Below are 23,562 nucleotides of genomic sequence, written 5' to 3' on the forward strand. Positions count from 1 at the left end.
GATCAAATCAGAACCCTCTGAGTCTATCTGGAGAGATTCAAAAAGATTCGGAGATTCGGGCATAGACACAGCTTTAAATGATTTTTTTACATACCTCTAGGCAGAAGGGGCTTGCGATCGCTGCGATGCTGGGGTGCATGGAGTGTCTCAGAGGAGTGCAGGGTGCTCCCCAGTGCGCTTGGCAGCAGATCCGGAAGTGGACCAAAAGCATTTCTGGTCTACTTCCAGGTCCACCGGGGAGTGTGCTGGGGGGCCCCCCTGTGCTCCCCAAGCTCAGTGACTGGTGCCTCCTGGGTCTGGGGGGGCACCCAGGGTCCCCCTGCGGCCGATCGCTAAGCTGGGGGAGGGCACGGGGGGTGGGGGAGGGGCCACGTGTTCCCTGGCAGACCCAGAAGTGGACCCGAAGTAGTTCCGGTCCACTTCTGGGTTCACTGCCGAGCACCCGGGGGCCCTCCCTGCACTCCTGTGGGACACTCCATCTGCCCTACCATCGCAGCGTTCACGAGCCATGCATAGTGCCTGGCAGTATGTAGAAAAAACATTTAAAGCTGTGCCTATGTCCGAATTGCTGATTCTCCAAATCAGCATTGAATCTTCACATTCGGACTCGGCCGAATCGAATCGGGGACAGTGATCAAAATCAACTAATCGAATCACTGTCTCCGATTCAGGACGAATCCAGATTGAATAGGGCCCCAGTTTTGCACACCCCTAGTGGGCATGTTTCAGGAAATGAGTAAGTATGTTATCTTCCGGATAAACATAAATGCAACATTGGTTTCCGTATACTTCATAATCGACACTCTGCTGGTTATATGGGATGAGTAAGACAAAAATACTCTTCAGTATGTTAATGTTTATGCTCAGTTGTACATCTCGTTACAAAGATGTATTGGATGTATTCCACATGGCCTAAAGATAATTTCTGATACAGAAAAGACCTTAGGCAAAACTTAATAACAACAGAATTTTTTTTTTATTAATGATGAAAATATTATGCATTTAAACTTGTTCCAACAGGATCTAGGGTTTTTTTAGCATTGGAGGCAACATCCAACAGAAGGAAAACAGATACTACAGTGTTGATTACAGCATAAAAATTAGATGGAAGAGCAGTACAGAAAAATGGCATGAGGTCTGGTTGATGAAATCTAAGAATTATGTAACCCGGTTTGGTCAGCTGCATCTTTAGCATTGACTTGTGTGCAGTGGCATGCACCACTGCCATGCATGCTGGTCTCAGCACCCTGATGCATACATCCTCAATACACAACCCATTCCCTCCATCCTCTTTTTGCTCAGGCCCTTAGTACAGAAATCTTTCCTTCCAAACAAGGTGAGCCCCAAACCAAACATTTGATATGAGGTCATCTTTTCTTTTATTACTAGTGCTGTTGGCTTCTGCTAGCTTCAGGCACTGATTGGCACCCACCACCTGACTTCTTTGTGTGTATAAATGCAAGTTCATAACGTACGCCTGTAAAGGTCAAAGACTCTAAACCAAGACTAAGTCTGAAGACATTAGTGGTCTTCTGCATTCTAAGGCAACCACGCCAAAACATACATGCTGCACTCAATCAAGTAACGTCTGGCAGCAGTTAAATTAATCATGTTTGAATGCATTTTTTAAACATATGTAAACTGTTAAAGAGTAACAACTATGTGTCAACTATTAGGGAGAGGAAACTCCATTGCAAAAAAAAAATAACTTGGGTTAAATCGGAATTTGCCAAGTTGACAGAAGGGAAGTGTGCTGTAGCTTCTTTACTTGGTAGACAGGGTTTGAGCATTGCACATAGACAGCATTTGAGTTTGACTTCACATTCAGGTTGCCCAGAATATAATCTCTGTGTGCCCTTGTAAACTGATTAATCTGGAGTTTTAAAGAGCCTACGGGTGAAATTATACTGGAACGTCTACAAAGAGTAGTGGATCATTTAAAAATGTAAGAAACGATTGAACAGAAGTTTGAGTCAAGTGTGAAAGCTCTAAGTGGAAATGACTCTTGTGGCCTGAACTCGTGCTTTATGTAAACATCAGTCAATCATCTGCCTCACAAAAACACAACACTTACAATAACTTGGCACAGTTAACGGTTCATGCTCAAAGGGGCCCAGTTTTGATATAGCCCAGAGACGAAAGCATGAAGGTTGTTTTTTTTTTTTGTTTTTTTTATCACATCCTACAAAGATGATTGCCTTGTTGAAGGTTGAGGTTATATCAAGGCTTGCACAGAGTAATGAAATTCCTTGAATTGATTTCCACTGCATCAGATTTCCATGACTTCGAGTCAAGGCTGAGAACTGTTTTATTGGAATGCATAAGGGGAAAAAAATTATTAAATGATTCTACCTTTGCTGTTAAGACTGCAGGTTCCAAGGGGGGTTGGCTGGAATATGTAGAGGAAAGAATGCAGGAAACTCTTAACAATCATACTTGATTGGGGTTGATTGGGTTAAAACCTTCCGGAATCATGTAAAATGATTCTGAACTCAATAAAATGCTGATGGAGCAATGATTAATTTAAAATACAATAAACAGACTCCTTGTCATGTCTTTGGCTTTATAGCAAAAAATATTTTCTCAATGGGATTTTTACCAACATTCACTTTCCTTTGATTCCTGGATGTTGTTCTCAGTTTCCTTTTGGTTGGAGGAAAGGCTTCAAACAGTTTTTCAAAAGGCCCTGATTTCTTTCTGTTGGAAGTCGTGTATTCAAAAATTGGCTTTGTCTCAACACGTCACCTGTTAGCTGTTACGAGCTGAATTCTCAAACCTATGACTTCATTTCCCTGAAGAGAAGGTGGACAAAAAGTTTCAATACAACAGATATAGTTTAATTCAAGAGACATAAACCTACGAAAGAAAGGGGGGGAAAAAGGATTCTTGGGATGAATGTGGAGAGCAGAACTGTCAACTGTATTTACATTCAGATAGCAACCCTGCAGTCCTGAATGCTTGCCAAATGCAAAAGCTGTGTATTTAGAAAGGGGGAGAGGGACATGACTTTAAAGGAATCCTACACTAGTAATAGTTTATTTGAAGAAAAATATACAGAAATTTCGTACTGGACATGTGATGAGGTAGAATGCAATCACTTGTGTTTTTAGCCAGGTCAGAAGTTGCTACTGTGTCTGTTTCATGTAGGTCTACATTAATTTTTTTTTTTCCACTCCTTTTTCCTGTATTCCTTAGACCAGGTTAGCATAGTAAAATGCCAGACAAAGCCATGTGCACAAGGTGCAGCAGCAGATTTGTAGAATATACAAATGAAATTAATTCAAATGGGGATGTTGTAAGATGCTCCAAAATTGAGTAGACTTCTGTTTACATTGAACCTCCAGATGTTTAAGGACTCTCATGAAAACCCTGAAATTCAGCCTGGAATCAGCTTTCTGTAGAGATTTCTAACTCTCCTCGGTTGCGCTTCCATCAGAAATGCTTCAAGAACAGCTTTTCCTGTAGTCTTATCTCTGCTTAAGTGCAGAGATGAAGACCCTGTTTCTTTTCCCTTTAACTCATTTTCAGCTGAACTTTTAAAAACCTAAACAGCCAAAACATCTTGTTCTTCAAGTTTTTAGAAACAGAATTAGATCAATTTTTGTTACCCAGATCTGTCTGCTTCTAAATCTTTCAACTCATTTGCATTTTAATGTATTTGACTCCCTTGTCTTTGAGCACAGGCTAGTTATTTAAAAAATGAATTGAATCCAAAAGTAAGTCAAATAGTTATGGAAATATGAGGAAATATTGATCCTATAAATTAATTAAGGGTGTTTATATTATATTCTGCCTTCCCAGGCACTCACTGCGTCTTCCTTCATTGCCTACCACTAATAGGAAACCTCATCCAGTGTAATATGCCAGTGTAATATGAAATTATTCACATTTCATCTTTTTTCCTGTGAATATACATCATTCAAATTCTTTATTTATTAAAGTGTTTTTTTCATATAACATACATTTTAAAAGAATGCTAGTGGAGGGATTTTTAAGGTTAGTCCTAACTCTTTTGTTGGGTAAATCTTGGTTTCAGTGGGACCACTTGTATGAGTAAGTACTCCTCTGGATGCATAAGGTTACAGAACAGGGCTCTTCAACTCCAAATGCCACTAAATTTGTGTGTGCTCCTTCTTTCATCAGTCAGGTTTGAATATATTTTTGATGCATGGTTTTCTTAGAAGGTACATCTCAGTGAGTGTACTCTGCAGAAGTGTTGCTATAGTAATTATCCATCTGGGAAAAAATACTTAAGTAAATAAATGAAGAGAATAGAGGTAGCATAACTAGCTAGAGCCTTCATCCTTTCTCTGTACCATCACATTTTGAAAAGACTCTGCAAATGCTCTAGTTCTGTCAGAAGGACTTGGGAGAATTTGTGTGTGCTACCAGACCTTTAATCTATAGTTTGGATGGGGGCGAAGGATAGCATGTCCTCTGATTTCCCCCCCCCCCGTGCTGATTTGCTGCCTTTTAGGGAGTCCACCTTTTGATGCAAATCACATACTGGCCATTAGCAAGTCTGAAGGTGGGCAGGGTAAGAACTACTGATTAATCAGCGTATAGCAGATGACCATTTTGATGGCACTGATATCTCAGAGTGCAAACCATGTTTGAGCTGCCCATCCCATGAAGTACATGGTGGTAATTGTTGAAAATGTTAGCATTTCTTTCTTGCCTGCTTTATACATTTTGCCTGTGGTGCTGCTAATAGATACAGCTTAATAAGAGAGTAGTGGTCTGTGCAACAGCTTGGCAGCAACTCAGATTTCTTGGAATACAACTTGAACAACTGAGCTAGCATCTTGGATAGGCACCTTGGGTTTGCTGTAGCTTCCCATGTCTGTCTTTCAGATAAGGCCATAAAAGAGATTGCCTTCTATTTTGCACAGATGCAAAGAACTAGATTTTTACTCTTTTTCCCTGGACAAGTGCATACATATATTTGTATGTACATATACCATGACTGCACGTACATAAAATATACATATGTAAAAGAGGTGGAGCAGGCGTTTAGAAGTAGCTGTTTGTGTCTTAACAGATCCCTGGTTTGTGTGTTTGATCATAGGCCTGTAATATTTTTAGAAATTTTTTATTAAAGTATGGTGCCAGTCGTTCTGTGGCATGTTTTGTAAGAGCAAGAGTTTGCAACAGTGTGTTAGGCAAGGCCCTACCACGATTGCCAGTTTCCTCGACCAGGGTAGATTGCCATCAAGTGTAGCTGCTGCACATATGACTACATGGGTAGTAAGTGAAGTGCTTTAGGATGAAACATACTATAAAAAGCTAAGAAGATAATATTACTTCCCATTTAAACGCAGCTTCCCCTGCGTTTGAAGATCTCCTGTAGTAACTGAAGTCTTCTATGACTCAAACTTGGAACTGGCAGAGGCACATTGTCCCTACAGTAGTTCTAGAGATGAGCCTAAGCTGAAAATTGAGATCCAGACTGGATTTTTTTTTAAAACAAATACACATTTTATTCAGAAAATTTAAGTCCTCTTCTTTACAGGGCTCAGGAGCCAGATTTTCTTCATTTGAAACTGGTTTAGAACAGAAGTAAAACACTACTTGAACTTTTAAAATTACACTAATATAACACTAACACAAAAGTAGAAAAGGAGCTGCAACAAAGTCCAGACAAACAGTTCAGATCTTAGGGTTTGCTGGTGTAGCAGTCTGAGGTTTGTCTTGAATCCATTGGCTTAGCAAGAAGAGTTGTCTTCTCTTTCCCGTGCTGTTTTCACTTTGTATCAGTAATGCTCAATTTAACCCAGGGAGCATCTCTGCTTCAGAAAGCACTTGTACTTGCTTACTGCTTAGCTTTGGTGTTTGCTGTACTGTGGATCATTTCAGCATACCAAAAGCACGCAATGCTCATTGGAGTCAGGAGAGGGGGAGCGCAAAAAGAAAAATATTCCTGCCCCCACTCCTCTTGTGGTGCTGTCTGCCAGCACAGCACTTTCCCCTCCCTCCTGTTCCTGAAAGGGAAGTGGGGTACCTCAACTTCCCTAAAGGACCATTAGAAAACTGTAATTTCAAAATGAGTTTCCTGTCCAAGGAAGAGGGCTTAGCACTTGCAAGAACAGTTCTCCACTGTAAGAGGCAGACATTTTAGTTTTATGAGGAACAAATAAAACATTCCTCTCTGCTTTACTGGCATAACACTTTCTTAGCCTCTTTAGTTACCAAATGACCTGTCTGCATAGTTATGCTGATCAGATGTAGAGAATAACACAGCACAACTGTTAGCAGGGCCTGATGTAGTAAAGAGATGGAGGTGGGGGAGGCAGGGGCAAACAAAGAATAGTCTACTGTGTTAAGGCAACCTCTCCCCTTACCTTTCAGCCAGTGCAAACCCTCAGACATTTAAGATCACAATTACTGGATATAGAGAGATTGGGGTGTTTCTTCTCTTCGTTACATAGGTGCAAAACACTCCTGAAGTCAGTAGGGGTGCGCTTGCATGCATCTTTGTGCAGATTTTGTGCTTTGGAATTTGACACAGTACCTGCCGCACAACAGGTGCCTGAAGCGCATCGCGGTGTGTCGAACCATACGTGTCTGGACTGTGGCTCGCTGCGTGATGACAAGCTTACCCTGGCTTTCTTCAGTTTTGTGGAGCTGTTCAGGAGGGGGGCATTCAGGATTGCCCAAGCCTGCTTATTCTGATTTGTTTTTTATTTGTCATGTGGCTGAAATGTAGTCATGTGAAAAAAGAAATAAATAAAAAGCCTTGAGCCCTAGCAAGTGAGCGTTTGGGGGTTTTCTTTTGTTTTCCTAATTCTCAGCTGAAGTAAATCATGCACTACTTAAGAGTGTGAGGATCCTGAAAGCCTGCTGAAGTCCTTGATGACACTTAACTGTAATACATCCAGAAGCAACTATGGCTATTGCAGTAGGTGTCATAACCAGCTTATTATGCAGGTTGTGATGAAAAGTAGTTGGGAAATCATCATATTAAAATCAGTCGGATGTAAAGCCATGGTCTGTAGCGATACTGTGTCACTTTTTTAAAGATTTACAGAGTGTTACAGGAAAGTGATGTGATGATGTGAGATTTGATTTTAATCTTCTTTTGCATTTCCACAATAATGTCTTTATTCCCTTCCACTTGCCTATTAAAGCAAGTTTATGTAACATCTTACTGTGCATTCAGTTCAGCTGTTACATGGGGAAGGAGTGCTGTAGAGTAGTCCTGCTGTTCAGTATGTTGTAGTATATTCAGATAGGATAGACTTAAAAAGGCATTTTTCCTTTCCTTTTGCTTTTTTTTTAAAAGTCTGCCATTTATGGGTTTGCCAAAGCCAGTGTTACAAAAGCAGTAGAGAAACCTGGACATAACCTTTCTTCTTTTGCTGCACAGTCTATAAATAAAATATAGCAATGCAGTTTAAATACAGAGTCAGATAAACATGAGCTTCCATTTGTGTATTCGTGCCCCCAACTTCTTATTTTAATCGCTTGTGGTTCACTTGCATACTTTGCCTGAGGCTTTTTAGCTAACGATAAATATGTTTAGTAGATAAAATGCTGGCCTTTCACCTTGTAGGCAATTGTATAGAAAAAAATAATCTCGCCTAATTCCAGTCAAGGACTCATACGTACAGTTGTTAAGATCAATTTGACATGGTTGGAAATCTCCTCAAAGGAGATAATCTATTAGGAGTGAACAAACATGATTAATCCATTGCTTTTTCTCTTTTGTTCCCTTGAGAAAAAAATCATTAAGGTAGGATTGCAGCAAAATGAGTGCCCTAACTTGAATGTCTGTAGCCCCTGTCTAAATAGCATAGCAAATGAAAAACACACGGTAACATTTCATGCATGCATGAAAAAAAGAGAAACCTAAGTAATCACTCAGATTAGTGATACATTTGGCAAACCATTATTCTTTATTTACACACAGCGCCCTGTAGTCTGGTGATAGGAGAACGCTAGAAAACCCTACAAAGTTAGTGAAAATTCAAGGTACTCTGTTTTGAAAGGCCAAGAAAATAAGTAGTTTAGAAAGTAGAATTTCAGAGAAGCATCAAGTCTTCCTTGATATAAAAGGAAAGTTAGAATTTGGTTGTTCGTGGGACAGTGTTTTATAATAGTTAAAACAAGTTGAGTTGTGTTCACATTCATACACTAACATCAAAGTGAGATAAGGGACAGGTATCCAGCTCTGAATTAGATACTGATGTCAAATGTGGAGCATGCATGGTTACATCTTTAGAAATCTGTAAGTGCAATAAAAGGCTCTGTAGAACATCCAGTATATTCCAGGTTAGCATTTGTCTCTGAGCATTTTAATTGTAGTCCCTGATAAAGTGACATGGATCATTTTCAGGAGTTACAGATAGTTGCATAATGATTTAATACATGTTTTGCTATTAAAGAATTCACTGTTTAGAGCCCCTTTCACCAAACAACACCCCATGATTACCCGTGATCATATTTTAATTAAGGTGGGCTTATTTTTCTCCCAGCGGAAATTCTTGAACTGGCTGGAAATGCAGCAAGGGACAACAAGAAGGGTCGAGTCACTCCTAGACACATCCTGTTGGCTGTAGCAAACGATGAAGAATTAAATCAGGTAAGAAAAGACTTCATCGTGTGAGGGCTGGGATTTCCTTTAAGGCTTTTTAAATTGTCTTTCCATATAGCTGAATTGTAATTCAAGACCTCTCTGCTTCTCACGCAGGCCACCGGGAAGCAGTTCATTCATTCATTCATTCATTCTCTCACTCTTACTGTGTAACCAGTTCAAGTCCTCAGCTTAATTACATGTTTCAGTAAATAAAATGGGTAACAATGCAAGGAAGATACACTGCCACAGTGGCCCACACTGGGAGAACAGCAAAACGTCAGCGTACCTGGAGACAACAGTGCAGTCTCCTGGGAAGTTGAATCAGCATTCTTCTCCATATTCCAATCCTTATTTTTATTATCCAAGATCTTAATTACCTCTTTGTGGCCAGTTCCTGGAGTTGATGAAAAAAACATTGGGAGACTCTCTGTTGCAATTTGCAATGGGGCTTTAAAATTTAAAATTAAAAAATATTCAAAGAAATTCAAACATAATTTATGCTATTAGAGGTCATTTATTTATACTGGAATATTATCCACAGGCATCGATCCAAATCCCAGCCCTCTGTGTTAGCTGCTGTCCCTGCATCAATACAGTACTCCACAGTGAAGTAGGAAAATCAACCTACTTCTTTCAGCCTGCATATGTGGTCTAGAAGTGTGGTCATACTTTCCATTCATCATCCCTTTGTGAGTCAAGGGCCTTCCCTCTTAGATCCTGGGCTGTGGTTAGGAGCACTCAACGTGCATCAAGAGGTGGGAGTAATCCAGGGGATTTACGTCACCTTTCTTATGCTCCCTAAGGCAAGGGCCACGTTGATCTAGGGCCAGGCATGAATTGGAGGGTGGAGTTAAGGTTGTTTTTAAATTATGAGACTTGATTTCCTCTGTGCTTGTAACAGTTTTCATGTACTGTGTGCCAGTCTGAATAGTTCTTTATGTTCCTTCAGTGGATGATTCGGTGGCTCTCAACCTTTTAGACTCAGGGCACCCCTTGGAAAATGCCAGCTCTTAGTTTTCACTCATTTTTTGACTACAGAAAAATAATAGAGCAGTTCTGTTGGAAAGACTTCAGAAAGACCGCAACACATCAGAATGTTTTTTGCACTTTGAATTCTTATTTGAAATAGGTTTATCTTGTGAGTCATGTTTACTTACTTAACACCCTTGCTAAGAATTACTGGTTTACATGTTTGTGGGTTCTTCTAACTGTAAAATTCCTGATATGTTTAATACTTTGTTGGAAGTTTCTTCTTTACCTATATTTTCTTCAAACAAAATTCAGGAATTTTGCAGGAGGCCCCACCTGCCCCCGACAGCTCCCTACTGTGTGGAGTTTAGGGGCTTCATTCTTCTAATATATTCTTCTAACATAGAGTCAAAGCAGTTTTCCATGTGTAAATTGACAGTATAGGTGGAAAACCAGTTGTGTTAGAGTCCAAAAGACAATAGGCAGGAATATGTAGATCTTCTGTCTGAATGGTGTGGTTTAAAAAAAGACATGATCAACTTATGTCATAGGTTCCTTTTTCTCAGAGACCATACTTATTGAGAACTGTCATAGAAGCAACTGAAAATATATATTTGATGTATCAAGCAAATATGGGATTTGTAATAAATGCCGCTTGCTCTTAATTAGGGCATTAATGCTCAATTGTACAATCTACATCTTTCTTTGCACATAGTTATTGAAAGGCGTTACCATAGCTAGTGGCGGGGGATTACCAAACATTCACCCTGAGTTGCTGGCAAAGAAGCGGGGATCCAAAGGGAAACTGGAAGCCATCATCACTCCACCTCCAGCCAAGAAGGCAAAGTCTCCCACACAGAAGAAAACTGTATCAAAGAAAGCGGGAGGCAAGAAAGGAGCAAGAAAGTCTAAGGTAAAGTCATCTATATCACTTAAAGTCTATATTCCTGTTCAGTGGGCAGCCCAGGGTACCGATTTCCATGCTTATCCGAAGGAGTATTAAAGGTCAAGTATCACCCTGACATTGTGTCCGGAGAGTCCACTAAAGGAGCACACATGTATTGTACAGGAAGCTAAGCTCAAGAACTGCAGCTTTTGTGTGGAGCAGCAACTAAGTCCTTTCTAGAGTCTTGAGAAGTGGAGAGTGTTGTTGTAGCAGGGTGGGATTGCAGCCACTGGCTCTCAAAGAACTCAGTAGATTCAGAAGTCTCACTAGCAGCAGCTGTACGGTGTCAACACTGGGGCTTACACTTACTTGGTCTATATGCAGAATATTAATATGTGGCACTAAGAAAAAGAGGATTTGGGTGCTGCTTTCAAAATTGGAATGATAGCATTTTGCAGTTACAAGTATTAAGAAAAGCATAACATTTGTTTGCTCATTTTATAATGTCTGTCACTAATAAAATCTATCATTTTTACAAAGTCTATCATAATATTCCAGGGAATTTTGTTTTCAAAACAGGTTTAATAATATTTTCCTTATTCAGTGAATTTACTGAAATTCAAGAATGAGTTTAGTTCTTTCTCTAAAACAAAGATAGCCTTTTACCAGAGGAGGCAGTTAAGTCCCTTTCTGTAGTGCAAAAATTATGTTCGATTTAGCTTGACTGAATAGATTCGTTAGCTAAACCAGAATATTACAAATATTCTTCTTGTAACTCATCAATTTTATTTTGCTATAATTGGGATTCTTCTATGTCTTGAGCTGGAGATTTATTTCTTAAAGACTACTTAAATTCATTCAAAATTTGATAGGGGGAAGACCTGAAATGGAACACAACTGTAATATGCTCTTTTTTTTTTGTTTGCGTGTTTTAAAGAAATTGAGAAAAACTTTATATTTAATATTTCCCCCTCCTCCTCCCCACCCCCCATGTTCTGATGTGTAGAGATTAGGAATTTCTTTTGTACATGGGTGCCACACAACCAACATTTAATGCATTTAAAATGTGTTTGTGAAATATGATGCTTGCTAAAATTATGAATGCCTAGAGTTCACCTGCAGTTAAGGTGTTGCGGTTGAAATGGTCCTGTGTTCAACAAAGCAAGTCCTATATGCTTCATTTGTGGGTTACTTTCTTGATTTTTCAGGAAAGTCATTTTTGAGCTCTTTTTTTTTTTCATAGTCCACCTAGTAGCTGACATTTGGAGCACAGAGCTTCTAATAACCATGCGCTAATAATTGCCCTGAATCTGGATTTTTTTTCCTAGTTGATTACAAAAGCAGGAAGTCTGTTGTGGGGTTCTGTTTTTCTTCCACACAAACTGCATTGTCTGCTTACTATACACTAGTATTTGGCTAACAATAAACTCCCAGGGAATTGAAATAGGACCCATGAAAATCTAATTTGCAAAACATTTGTATAATGTAAAGCATGGGTACAGCTTTGAGAAACAAAACATACTCCTGCATCTAAACCATTTCAGTTGTTTAGTCACCAGTTATGTTACATATTTTTCTTGGGGGCGTAGAAGACACAGTAGTGTCCCAAGTACAGGTTTCATGTATCAGGTGTGATGAGGTACCACACATTTATGTTAGTTGCAATGATTAATTCTACTTGAAATTAAAATGAATAAGAAAGATCTTCACTGTTTTCAGCTGTTGAGTTGAAACAACTTCAGTAGCTACCAGGGTTCTCATCAACAGCCCTTCAGAATTGTACCATTCTAATTCTTGTCTGATAAATGATCCATGCCAAACACCTGTTGTTCCAATTACCTAATCTGGTTAGGTAAAAAGGAGAAACCCTGTAATGTTTATTGAAGGTAATATTGGATAAGCTAGAATTGCTTTTAAAAAGAATTTAACCTCTACCTGAGACGGGAGGCATGCAGATAATAGAATTATATTAGTGATGTTCCCAGAAGGGTCTGATTTCAAACGTGTGTTTGAAAACAAATCTGTGAATTTTCCATTTGTTCACATTAAGACAGATGCCAGTTCTGCTCTTATGAATGCCAAGGGCATGCCTCCACTTGCATGCACAAATAAGTATGTTGCTGTCATGCACAAACATTTTCAGAACATTGTTCAAATTTCTCTTCTATAGTTTGACTGTTCAGTTCTCTAATTCAGTTCTCTAATTTGTGCAATAAGCAAGCAGAGGCTGAAGTGGACATGGAAACATTGAAACTTTTGATGCATGTATATAGCCTCCTTTTAATATTAATTGCATGGGAAACTAAAGAATAGAATCCAGTCTTGTAGCTCATGTTTGCAATTTATCTCATGGTAAATACAGTTGTATTTATGGCATGACATATTTATCAGTGTATTAGACTCTCCATCTTGTACTTAGTTAAACTAATGAACTATATTTTTGCAAGAAGAAGCAAGGAGAAGTGAGCAAATCAGCAAGTGCTGACAGCACAACAGAGGGAACCCCTGCGGATGGATTCACAGTCCTGTCCACCAAAAGCCTTTTCCTGGGCCAGAAGGTATGTTTGTGCATTTGATAAATCAATCCCTATTTTGTGGTGTTGCTTGAGGGGAGTTTCCCCTCCCAAAACCAGTCCGTGCTCCATCGCTGTTCCCAGCGATGGAGTTCATGTGCATGTGCAATACTGAACAGGTCTTGGAGGAGCATCATTTTAGTCCTTGAACAAAGAAATCCCCTGAAACCATTTTTAAACATTGTGTTTTATAAATGGGTCTCCATGTGCCTACATAACTACATGTTCAGACACAGTGACATTCTCCTTGCAGTCTGTAACCTCCAACATTTTTATTCATAGACAGTGTAATTGTAACAGCTAAACTTCTGCCAGTGCTGAAATTTTGCTAAGGATGAAATGGCTTTACTAAAGGGCAGCCCACTTTATTGCCAATATAAATGATTTACAAGCTTCTATCAAAACCTATTTAAGCCATTTGTTTATAATAGATTTTTTTTTAATAAAAGCTAATGCTGTACAATAATGAATGACACTTTTATGAAAAGCTATATATCATCAATCCTATTTTCCCTGTGAATATACTTTGGGAGTTGGGGGAGGTTTAAAGCAAAAATATCACTTTAAAGAGGTATTTAATTCAAGAAATTAAACTAGTTTCTTATCTTGAAACACATCTTTTTCTTATGTGATAAATTTTTTTGAAGTAAAGCTACATCTTTCTTTTATCATTCAGTAGCCAAGTCATTTATTGTAAATCATAAGCAATGAACCATTTTTGTCCCATTGTGGAATGCATCTCTTGGCTCACTTTTATTTCGTATCAAGATTGTATTCCATTTATCATTGTTCAGCTTGTCTGCTAAGTTTAACATGCATGAAAATAACTGTATTTTATTATTTGCCAAAAGTTTGTGAGTCTTGTGTGCAGTTTGCAACCCAGGCCAGAATATCATTTTGGAGATGGCTTTGGCTTGCATTAATTGGCTAGTTCTACAGTGCTGGTTTTGAAACACTTCAAAACATTTTAGTTGATTAAAATCCAAAGTTTATCATATCTGTAAGGAAGCAGTTTTAGGCTTTTGAAACTGATTTTGAATTCCTTTTGGTTACCATAAGAATAATTTAATATCAATTCATGCCATGCTGTCACAGACCTGAGATCAGTGGTCCCTTCTGTTGCTTCACATGAATCCTAATATTGCCTTGTGGATATTATTTCCTGTCATCCGTCATGTCTAGCACTGGGGTGCTAGCTAGTGGTCCCAGAACTTCACACTCAGTGGCTTCCTCCTTCACCTTGAGGAGTATACTGCCATTGGCCGTCCACCCCAAGCCCATTTCAGACCTTCCACTGATCTCAAGGAGGTGGGCAGGTTTCATTCTGCTTTCATATACAGACACACAAAAGATCAGAAGTATATAAATATGATGCAGATTGTGCTCCTTTAATTACGAACCGCAGATGAGCGGTGCACTTCTGCTGATGTATAGAGGATAAATTCACCAGCCATTAACGACCACATTTTGCTTTTAGTTGCACGGTACAAACTGCCATTAAAGTTAACGAGACTTTAGTGCAGACGGCAAAGATGGAAAATACCGTATCTAACAATTAAAGAATTCCCTACATCCTACTGTCGGCAACCGTCCTAGTTCCCTTGAGCTGACAAATAATGAATCAGTTACTTCGGTGATGCTTCTCCTTGGAAAAAACTCTTTTTTTCTTTGAAAACCATCCTGGTTTTGAATGCTTTCTTTGTAAGAGTAAGCATGTGGGAAGTTTTAAAATGAAAAAAGCATTTGCATAGTGGTGGCTAAGAAAGTGATGTCTTTGAACATATGCATATATCAAGCAGACAGGATAGAACAGCCTGTCTGTTGATCATAAGGAATATTTTCAAAACCATTCCTTAGAATTTCTTTTTTATAGCGTACCTTGCTATGTGATTTTTCCCAGTGGTCAGACAGGATCGTGGGCCATATTCTGCAAGTCCTCAGCATTCACAGAATTGATAGGATGAGAGAGTGCTTCTCACCTTGCGTGGTTTAGATCCACTGTGCATGAGCAAAATAAGAAATTGCTGGTGGTTGGTATTGCTACAGTATGTCTGTTGCTATGTCTAAACTGAAGAGGACAAGTAGGTTGAACAGACCAGGGCCTAATTTCAGTTTGCCAATGATGTTTTACTGATGGACATTCAAATATCTGTTTTCTTTATTCTGAGAGCTTTACAGATTACATAGTAATAATGCATTTTTTTAAAGGTTGCTGACTGTAATTAGTTAAGCTGTTCTGTTTAGTCAGTTATAGATGCAACATTGCTGTTTAAAAAGATGCTCATAATTGAAAGTTTATGTAAAGCCATTAAGTCTGATACCCCTTTTCAGGAAAGAATCTAAAGTTTTGGGGTGGGGCTTTAAATAGGTGTCAAATTGCATTTGTGAATTAAATTTTCTTAAAACAGTAGACATTTATGCTAAAAAATGGTTAATACTAGGGGTGTGTGAAACGGACTGTATTCGATTTGGATTTGGCCCAAATCGAGCGCATTTATTTGATTTGTTGATTCAGATCACTGTCCCCGATTCGATTCTGCCAAATCCCAATCTGAAGATTCGATGCTGATTTGGAGAATCAGCAATTCGGACATAGATGTAGCTTTAAATGTTTTTTTCTAAATACCTCGAGGTACCAGGCGCGGCTCATGAACACTATGATGGTGGGGCAGATGGAGTGTCCCACAGGAGCGTGGGGGCCCCTGCGTGCTTGGCAGCGAACCCAGAAGTGGACTAGAAGCACTTCCAGTCACCTTCTGCGTATGCCACCGAGCACGCAGGGGTGCCCCCCCACTTCCCCCCAGGTTCAGCAATTGGCCGTAGGAGGATCCCAGGTGCCCCCCCAGACCCAGAAAGCACCAGTCGCTGAGCCGGAGGGGCATGGGGGAGTGGGCCCCAGCCTGCTCCACAGCAGACCCAGTAGTGGACTGGAAGGGCTTCTGGCCCACTTCTGGGTCTGTTGCTCTGCGCCGCGCTGGCTCCCCCCCAGCTTCTGTGGGACGCTCCATCCACCCCACCATCTCAGCTGTCGCGAGCTGCACCTGATACCTTGAGGTATGTAGAAAAAACATTTAAAGCTGTGTCTGTGTCCGAATTGTCGAATCACTCCAAATCGATTTGGAGGGTTCAGATTTGATTTGAAGAGATTAAAGGGTCTCCTGATTCGATTCAGATTTGGAGATTCACCCACCGAATTGAGCCGAACCTCTGCTGAATCGAATCGGGGGCCGGAGCTTCACACAGCCCTAGTAAATACTGTCCAGCAGTATGATTAACGTTATTATTCCTTAAAATTTCTCACTGCATAGTATTTTCAGAGGGTTTGGGGAGAAAAGGTGTTTCCTTTTTTTATAAGCAGTTAAAAGAAAGATTCGTGTAAAGTTATTGGAAACCTAAGGAGTGATCTGGTATTGCTTCATTCATTGTAGTCTCAGAATTGTGGGATATTGTACAAAAACGTAATACAGCCCAAAATTCATGGTTGACCATATACTAAGAGAAGTGTTCAGGTGGTTGATATAGAGGACTGAGAGCCATGACTCCTGGTTTTGAATTCCTGGCATTTTTGTCACTGACATTATGTCTCTACGCTTCAGTCTCCCATTCTGTAAAACAGATAACCAAATTTCCTCACAGGGATGATAGAAAGCCTCATCATGTGTTAATGAGAATCATTTTGAGCAGGTCCTTTGAGAAGCACTAAAGTGCCAAGGATTCATATGAACAGTCTTTGATTTAATGGAGGTTCTTTTTTAAATATTTGTGGCTTGATTTTGATGCATTTCACCTTTCATATTGTGTGCCTTTAACAAGAATTAAAAACTTACTATACAAATCTTAAAATCCAACAAATAAAACCTTTCCCTACAATTAGCATACTACCTTCAGTCTTCCTGCTCACCTTTCCAGTATGTCTAGTAGGTGTGCAAATCCAGGTCCTAATAGCCCAGCGGAGAAAGCAAGACTTCTTATTACTCTGTCATCCATGAGGCTTTAATATGAAAAAAATCCATTTCCTGGCTCAATACTTGCAAGAGGGAAAGGGTTTACTTTTAAGAACTGTCCTCTCTATCACTGTAATCTGCCCAGAAGATTTGATTACTGAAAACATGGTAAAAAATATGTAAGAGCTAGATACTATGTTTTGCATAAATCTTTAGATAGCTTTACTAATCTGCAGTTAAAGTAAAGATTTTCAGATCGGAAATGGCAGGGATCTTCCTATAGGGAGAAGAAAACCCTTATACACAAAACCTATTTATTAGTATTTATAAGACTTCAGGTATTCTAATTTGTGTCCTACAAACAGTTGGGGATCTCGAATGACTATTTTCTATGTTAACCAAAGGTGTTCAAAATCAGATTTCTTTTTTTTCTTCCAAAATTATTGCAGAACATATGCTGACTGGAAAATCTGAGTCATAAGTATCAGGGTCAGTATTTTCAGTGATCTTAGCTTGCCTTATAATAGACAATCCCCACTTTTGGGTGCAAATTGAATTGCTAAGTAATTGAAGGCCAAGAAAACTTCCATGACTTTATAAGTAATTTAACTGAAATAAGAATGCCAAGGTTTGGTCCAGTAATACTTGTAAATATTAAGTGCTACAGACAGGGTAAGTACTAGACACACACTAGCTCTTCTAACCTTAAACATTATCTAATAAGTACATGCCAATGCAGCATGTGCTAGTGTAATTTGTGGCTGTCTTAAAAAATGTGGTCCTCTCTTTATGGATCAGTTCTGTTCTCCAAAGTATGTACTGTATACTATTAGGCAGTTACACTGGGCCACTTCTCATCAGAGGATTTAATTCTCAACCAGTGTTTTTAATTTCTATTGTAAGTGGACATTACATAGCTGTCACTGTACAATAAGGGCCTAATTCAACCCAAAAAATGTCTGCTGCTGCATAGCAGAAAGTCAGCTTAAGGCAATGGATGAAGGAGGTTTTTTAGGTAAATAGGGATTTACATTAAGAACTGGGTGCTATGCAAATCCCACAAATGTATGGATAGAGAGGGAATTCAAAATTGAAAACCCAAAATGGCTTGGAATGGATAGAATTTGAAGGGAAAATCTGCCAAACTGGGAATTAAGGAACAAAAGGAGTTAACTTTTATATGCAACAAATATGCTTAAACCCGTATTACAGCTTAAATCCCCATATGAACAACTTCTTATTTTAATGGATACAACCAACTTTTATTGGTTTGGGGTTTTTTTAAACAGCAGTTGCTTGTAATCACATTCAAGGCAGACTGGATTGTGTGAGTAACTAGAGGTGTGTGAGCTATTAAAGGATTCACAGCTATTTGGAAATCAAACTTTTCCACATTTCATTACAAACTCAAAAATAGGCCCATATTTGACACGATTTTAAAGCACGCTAATCTGAGTGAAACTGAGTATTTTATTAAGTGATTACAGTTCTCACACACAAAATAAGCAAACAATCATGCATGCACTTACCATTGTAAAAGGAAAAAAAGTGCCATCATAATCACATAAAATGAAACAGTGAAGACTTTCCATTACATTTCATAAGGCAAAAATTAGTGAATTTTGTCCATCTCTAATGACTCTTGGACATTCAGATTTTCAGTAATACTGGAAAACTGGTTTGGAATATCAAAACTTCTCTTTCTCATCCCCTTTCAGTAAATTAACCTTCATACACATGGGGAAGATAAGCAGGTGTCATCTTCTTCATGTTCAAATTTTGGTCCAGAAACAGGCACGTAGCAGTGATCAATCTGTAACCTTAGCAAGGTCCTCACTGGTGCATGGTTCCCCTGTGCATGGGCAGCCCAGTAGGTGTTCTGTAGCCTGAAAGTTTTCTCTGTGTTTGCACATGGTGTTTAAATCATTGGAGCATCCACATGGTTGCATGTTAACGTCACTCTTATGGACCCTTGTTCAGAGGTGGATTCAGGCTTTTCCATCTTTGCGAATCAAAGCTATATGCAAAGATGAGCTGTAAAAATTCTGGAATATGGATTACAATCCCAGCACTGTGCCTTAATGCATTTGATTATATTAAAGTATTCATTCCAACTTCAGCCAACTTTGTATCAGACCCACTCTGAATGAAGAAAACTTTCTTTTTAAGTAATTGCCTCTGATCAGCTACTAACCCCCCCCCCCCATTTAAGTGTATGCCCAGAATTCTTCCAGTTGCAGCTGTAGACATAATTATAATATACATTGCTGTTGTCATCACCTACCAGATGACTAGGGTGATTACAGATGGAATCATTATTTTCCAAATTTACTGATTATTCTGGACATGATAAAACAGGATTTTTTTTTAACTGATAATAAAAATTGATGCTTTTAAAAATCAAAGGCTTTGGAGAATTGTTATCATTTGCAGAGCAGTTTGTCCCTATACACAAGCAGGGAGACTGCTCTGATGCACTGCAATTCCAGCACGTTGGAGCAGACTTGATTAATCGAATCTGCTGCAGTGTGATAACTGCTGCACTCCAGCAGACTCCCACATCTCGTGTACCAGCATCCCTGCACTTCAAAAGGGTGGCAGGGGCGTTTTATCTAAAGCTTGTCTGATGAGCTTTAAATAAAGTGCCTTGCTGCCATTTTGAAGCACAGGGGTGCTGATACACGAGATGCTCTGGGTGCTTTAATTAGAGCAGCTCTCGGAGCCACTGTAAGTAAAGCACAACCCCTCCCCCCAACTTCCAGACCATGTACATAAACGCCCAGTGTGGCTTGAGGCATTCATCATGCAGCTCTGTCAGTGTGCTGCAGTCCTCACTGGCCTCTTCACTCTGATGGATCTATCATGAGCACTCTGACACTCATATTAAATGGCCCCATAGTACAGAGTGGTTTCTGTGATGTGGACTAGGATGAGCCTCCCAAATTTGCTGTCAGTGATGAATAAATTGCACTAACAGAATGCACCACTGAGCATTTCCAAAAAATGTTCTTCCTGGTATGATACTGTAACTTCAATTCTTCATCCTTGACAAGTCTGCATTTCTCATTTGAGCATGACTTTTTATTTTATATAATATTTCATAAACCCTGCTCACAGTATGTAGCTAGATCCTATAACCTGCATTACCTAACATGTCACTTAATAATGGTATCATTAAAAAAAAAAAAAAAGAGAGAAAATATAAGGTTAATCTCCAGATGTCCATGCTAATAATTTTATAACCAAACTACAAACTATTGATAAATCCTAATCCCATAATAAGGGTTGCAATAAAAAGTGGTCTCAGATTAGGCATAAATGGACATGGTTTACCAACTGCAGTTGGAAATATTTGACCCAAAGGGGGGAAAATGTTTGAGTGTAAAAGAAAGCGCCTAAAAATACTACATTGGGTTGCAGAACATTTCTGCACCATAAGCCAGGAGCACAAGAAAATAGACAGCCTTACAGTTACTTATCTACTTCACCATCACTTCCACCAAAGTGACTCAGAGATGGGCAAAAAAACATTCAAGTTACCAAGCGCAGACATCTGCAGGAAAAGTGCTTCATCCTTTTTAGGACTGACAATGCCTTTGGACATAAATGTCCAGTTCCTCAAAATCACTTTCACATATAATGGATTCCTCAAGAAAAGGAGAGCTGTTAAAACCATCACATTTGGTTCCAGAACTGAAAAATCCTGACACACAAAGAATTAATTACTCAGGCTGTTGCTTAAAAAGTCATTGGAGTGCCTTTTGTACCAAGAGTTCAAGGGGAAGGAAGAGGCGGTTGTCCCTTTCCCACATCAACACAGAAATTCCAGACAACTTTATAACAAGAGTAGAGCTCATTAACAAGAATATCCATTTGCTGTCAACGTCCAGAACAATGTTTGAGTCTTGTGTTTGAAATTTGATTTTTTTTTTGTTTTGTTTTTGGACAAATAACCCTTTGACCCATGTTTTATTTTGCATATTTGTTTGCAGTGATGCTATCTCCATCTGTGTTGCAAAGCTCACTTTTCTGCAGCTTCTCTGTGATTTCCCAGCTGTCCTGTTATTTCCCACCTCATGCTTTTCTTTTCAGCTGAACCTTATTCACAGTGAAATCAGTAATTTAGCCGGCTTCGAGGTGGAGGCCATTATCAATCCTACCAATGCTGACATTGACCTTAAAGATGACCTAGGTAAATGGGGAATGGGTTCACACAACTAACAGTCATACGAAAATTATGGAACCCAGAATTTATTCTCTCAAGCTTCAGACATGAAAATTTGACCCCAAATTCTTATGCCATCTTCCAGGTCCTGTTTTCTTGAGGACCTAAGAAGTACAATATGCACCAAATCTATGTATATATACTTTTGTTAGTGATTTGTCTTCAAGTTGAGTGCAGTCAAAATTAGATGTAGTCTAAATTCTTTTCCATAATGATCAAACGTGACTGTTAGTTAGTTTGGGGGGGTTTCTTATGTGGATTCTTTGAGGACTAAAATGTTCTTTGTGAGGTTAATTTCAAAATAAGAAGTTTCTCCATTCTTCCTGCAATCTCTGACGTTCAGTGGTTCACTAAAATAGGCACAGAAGTGTGTATAGAGGCATGACCAGATAATTAAATATCCCCCAAATGATGGCCATGCCTTAGTTTCATGTTTCATTTGGTCAAGTAGTTTGTTTTTTTATGATGTTTTAAATTTCCCCTTCTCCATCACCTCCATATTCAGCTAGAACAAATGCTGATTTTTATAGTAACGTAAAACTTGAAAATATATTACTGGGTATGGTATATGGTTTTTATGGCTTCAGTCCATTCCAAATAAAATATTGCTCTTTCACATAAGTCCATGTACTAGAAAAAGTATTAGCCTGGGTACATCTCATGGACTATGAACTGTTTTTAATATCTGTTTGATTATACCTGCTACTTTCATTATTTTTCAGACTTCCTTCATGGAAAAGTAAATTTAATTCCGTTACCACTGCATTTCATAAATATATGTATATGTGTAAATACCAGGAAAAAGATTTAAGAAGGCACTTGAGCCTTCCAAAATATACACGTCTTCTTTTTTTACACTTTGCTTGGCCAGACATCTGTCTTGTTTCTAAAAATAAATAAACAGATTGATAGAAGAAAATAATTACCATCAAGCTTTTTTTTAAAAAAAAAAAATGAAATGACTTTGAAACATAATATAATTAGATGGATTAAATGTAAATTTCAAAATCTTACTGGGGTCTGTGCTTTAAAAAAAATCAAATACCACATACTTCTGCCTACAAATATAACGTTTCCTCGGTGTGAAAGAGAATTCTGTTTTAGAAGCAGACAAAATGATGGGAAATTGCAAATATAAAATGTAAGGCCATCTCATTTATTGATGCTGACAAAATGGAGAAACTAGTTATTTTGTTTGGTTTGATGATCCAGAATTTTTTTTTTAAGCAGACTGCATACTTTAGTGTCATGCTCTGTGGGGTACTGGTTTTATAGGTTTCTTCAAAATGAAATGGGGTGTTAGCTGATTTAAAGCTTCCAAAATGATCTCACGTGATTGCTTTGACTTGTCATTTTAACATTTATTTAAATATGTCGTCGTCCTCCTCCTCCTGCTCCCCATTCTGCCTTCTCTACACACACCTGCACACACAACTCAGAAAACTCCTTTGGTGCCAGGTTTGGAGTTGTACAGGTAGGAAAACATGGCCGTTGGTACATGTATAAATGTAGAGCCTGCCCTGGGTCTCTGTCCAACGTGGTTGATATACATTTGTTTACCTGTTGTAGTTGCAAGTTGTACAGGCTGACATTGCCACGATCGACAGTGATGCTGTCGTTCACCCGACAAACTCTGACTTCTACACCGGTGGTGAAGTAGGTAATGGAAAGTTCAGTGCTGCGGAGTTTGTATGTGTGTGCATGGTCAATCAGCAGCAACAAGCTTGCCGTAGCTATGCAGATCTGCATTCATTTCTCACTTCCAGCAGTCTTGACTGAAGTTAAAAAGAAATGAGTATGTGCAAAGTTGGGCCCTTCTGATTTGCATTGTCGAATCAGACATTTAAAAGCAATATTAGAGTGCACCACCCAAATTGAAATGCAAGAAATAGAAGTGCAGTGCAGGCATGTGCCTAACAAAAGGGGATTATGGGATTGTTTCTTGTTTTGGCTTTGTAAACACCTAGCTTTGAACAAAGTCAATCCGTAACCCTTACATTTCTGACATGGATTCAGTATTCTAGTCCTTGCCAAGTCTGAGATGTTCACATCTGACATTTTGGATGTAGCCCATCTGGAATTTCTAAACTCATAAACTCAGTACTTAGTTTTGTCACACTTTAAACATAGACCTATTATCTAGTGAGGTATCTCTATATTCACGTACACACACATCAAAACTTTGCTACACACTATTTAGACATGCTGCTCTGATGAAAAGGTATGGCAGACAACATGACACAAGAGCTCTGTGTTTTTCTTAATGATCCGGTTTGTTTATAACTTTTCATCCCAGCACTTTCAAAGCAATGTGTTACCCTCTCATAGGGTATTAGATGTAATTTAATTGTAAGTGCCTAGAAAACATGAGCAAACAAAATGTAGCTGTG

At 38.9% G+C, this 23,562-nt stretch overlaps 1 protein-coding gene across 4 annotated transcripts in view; it reads left to right on the forward strand.

Moving 5' to 3' along the window:
- The window catches only part of LOC109289944 (core histone macro-H2A.1), a 71,292-nt gene that overhangs the window by 33,242 nt on the left and 14,488 nt on the right, over positions 1 to 23,562 (forward strand). The window contains exons 3-6 of one of the 4 annotated variants that reach the window (XM_019506257.1): positions 8,475 to 8,581; positions 10,260 to 10,457; positions 12,878 to 12,988; positions 21,040 to 21,139. In XM_019506257.1, the coding sequence (XP_019361802.1) occupies positions 8,475 to 8,581; positions 10,260 to 10,457; positions 12,878 to 12,988; positions 21,040 to 21,139 (516 nt within the window). Of the gene's footprint in view, positions 1 to 8,474; positions 8,582 to 10,259; positions 10,458 to 12,877; positions 12,989 to 21,039; positions 21,140 to 22,741; positions 22,833 to 23,562 lie in introns of all 4 variants that reach the window. The other 3 variants (XM_019506259.1, XM_019506258.1, XM_019506260.1) reach the window with 3 other exon arrangements.

This window comes from Gavialis gangeticus, unplaced genomic scaffold (genome assembly GCF_001723915.1).
Source record: "Gavialis gangeticus isolate Ggan-Ray unplaced genomic scaffold, GavGan_comp1, whole genome shotgun sequence".
NCBI classification, from domain to species: domain Eukaryota; kingdom Metazoa; phylum Chordata; order Crocodylia; family Gavialidae; genus Gavialis; species Gavialis gangeticus.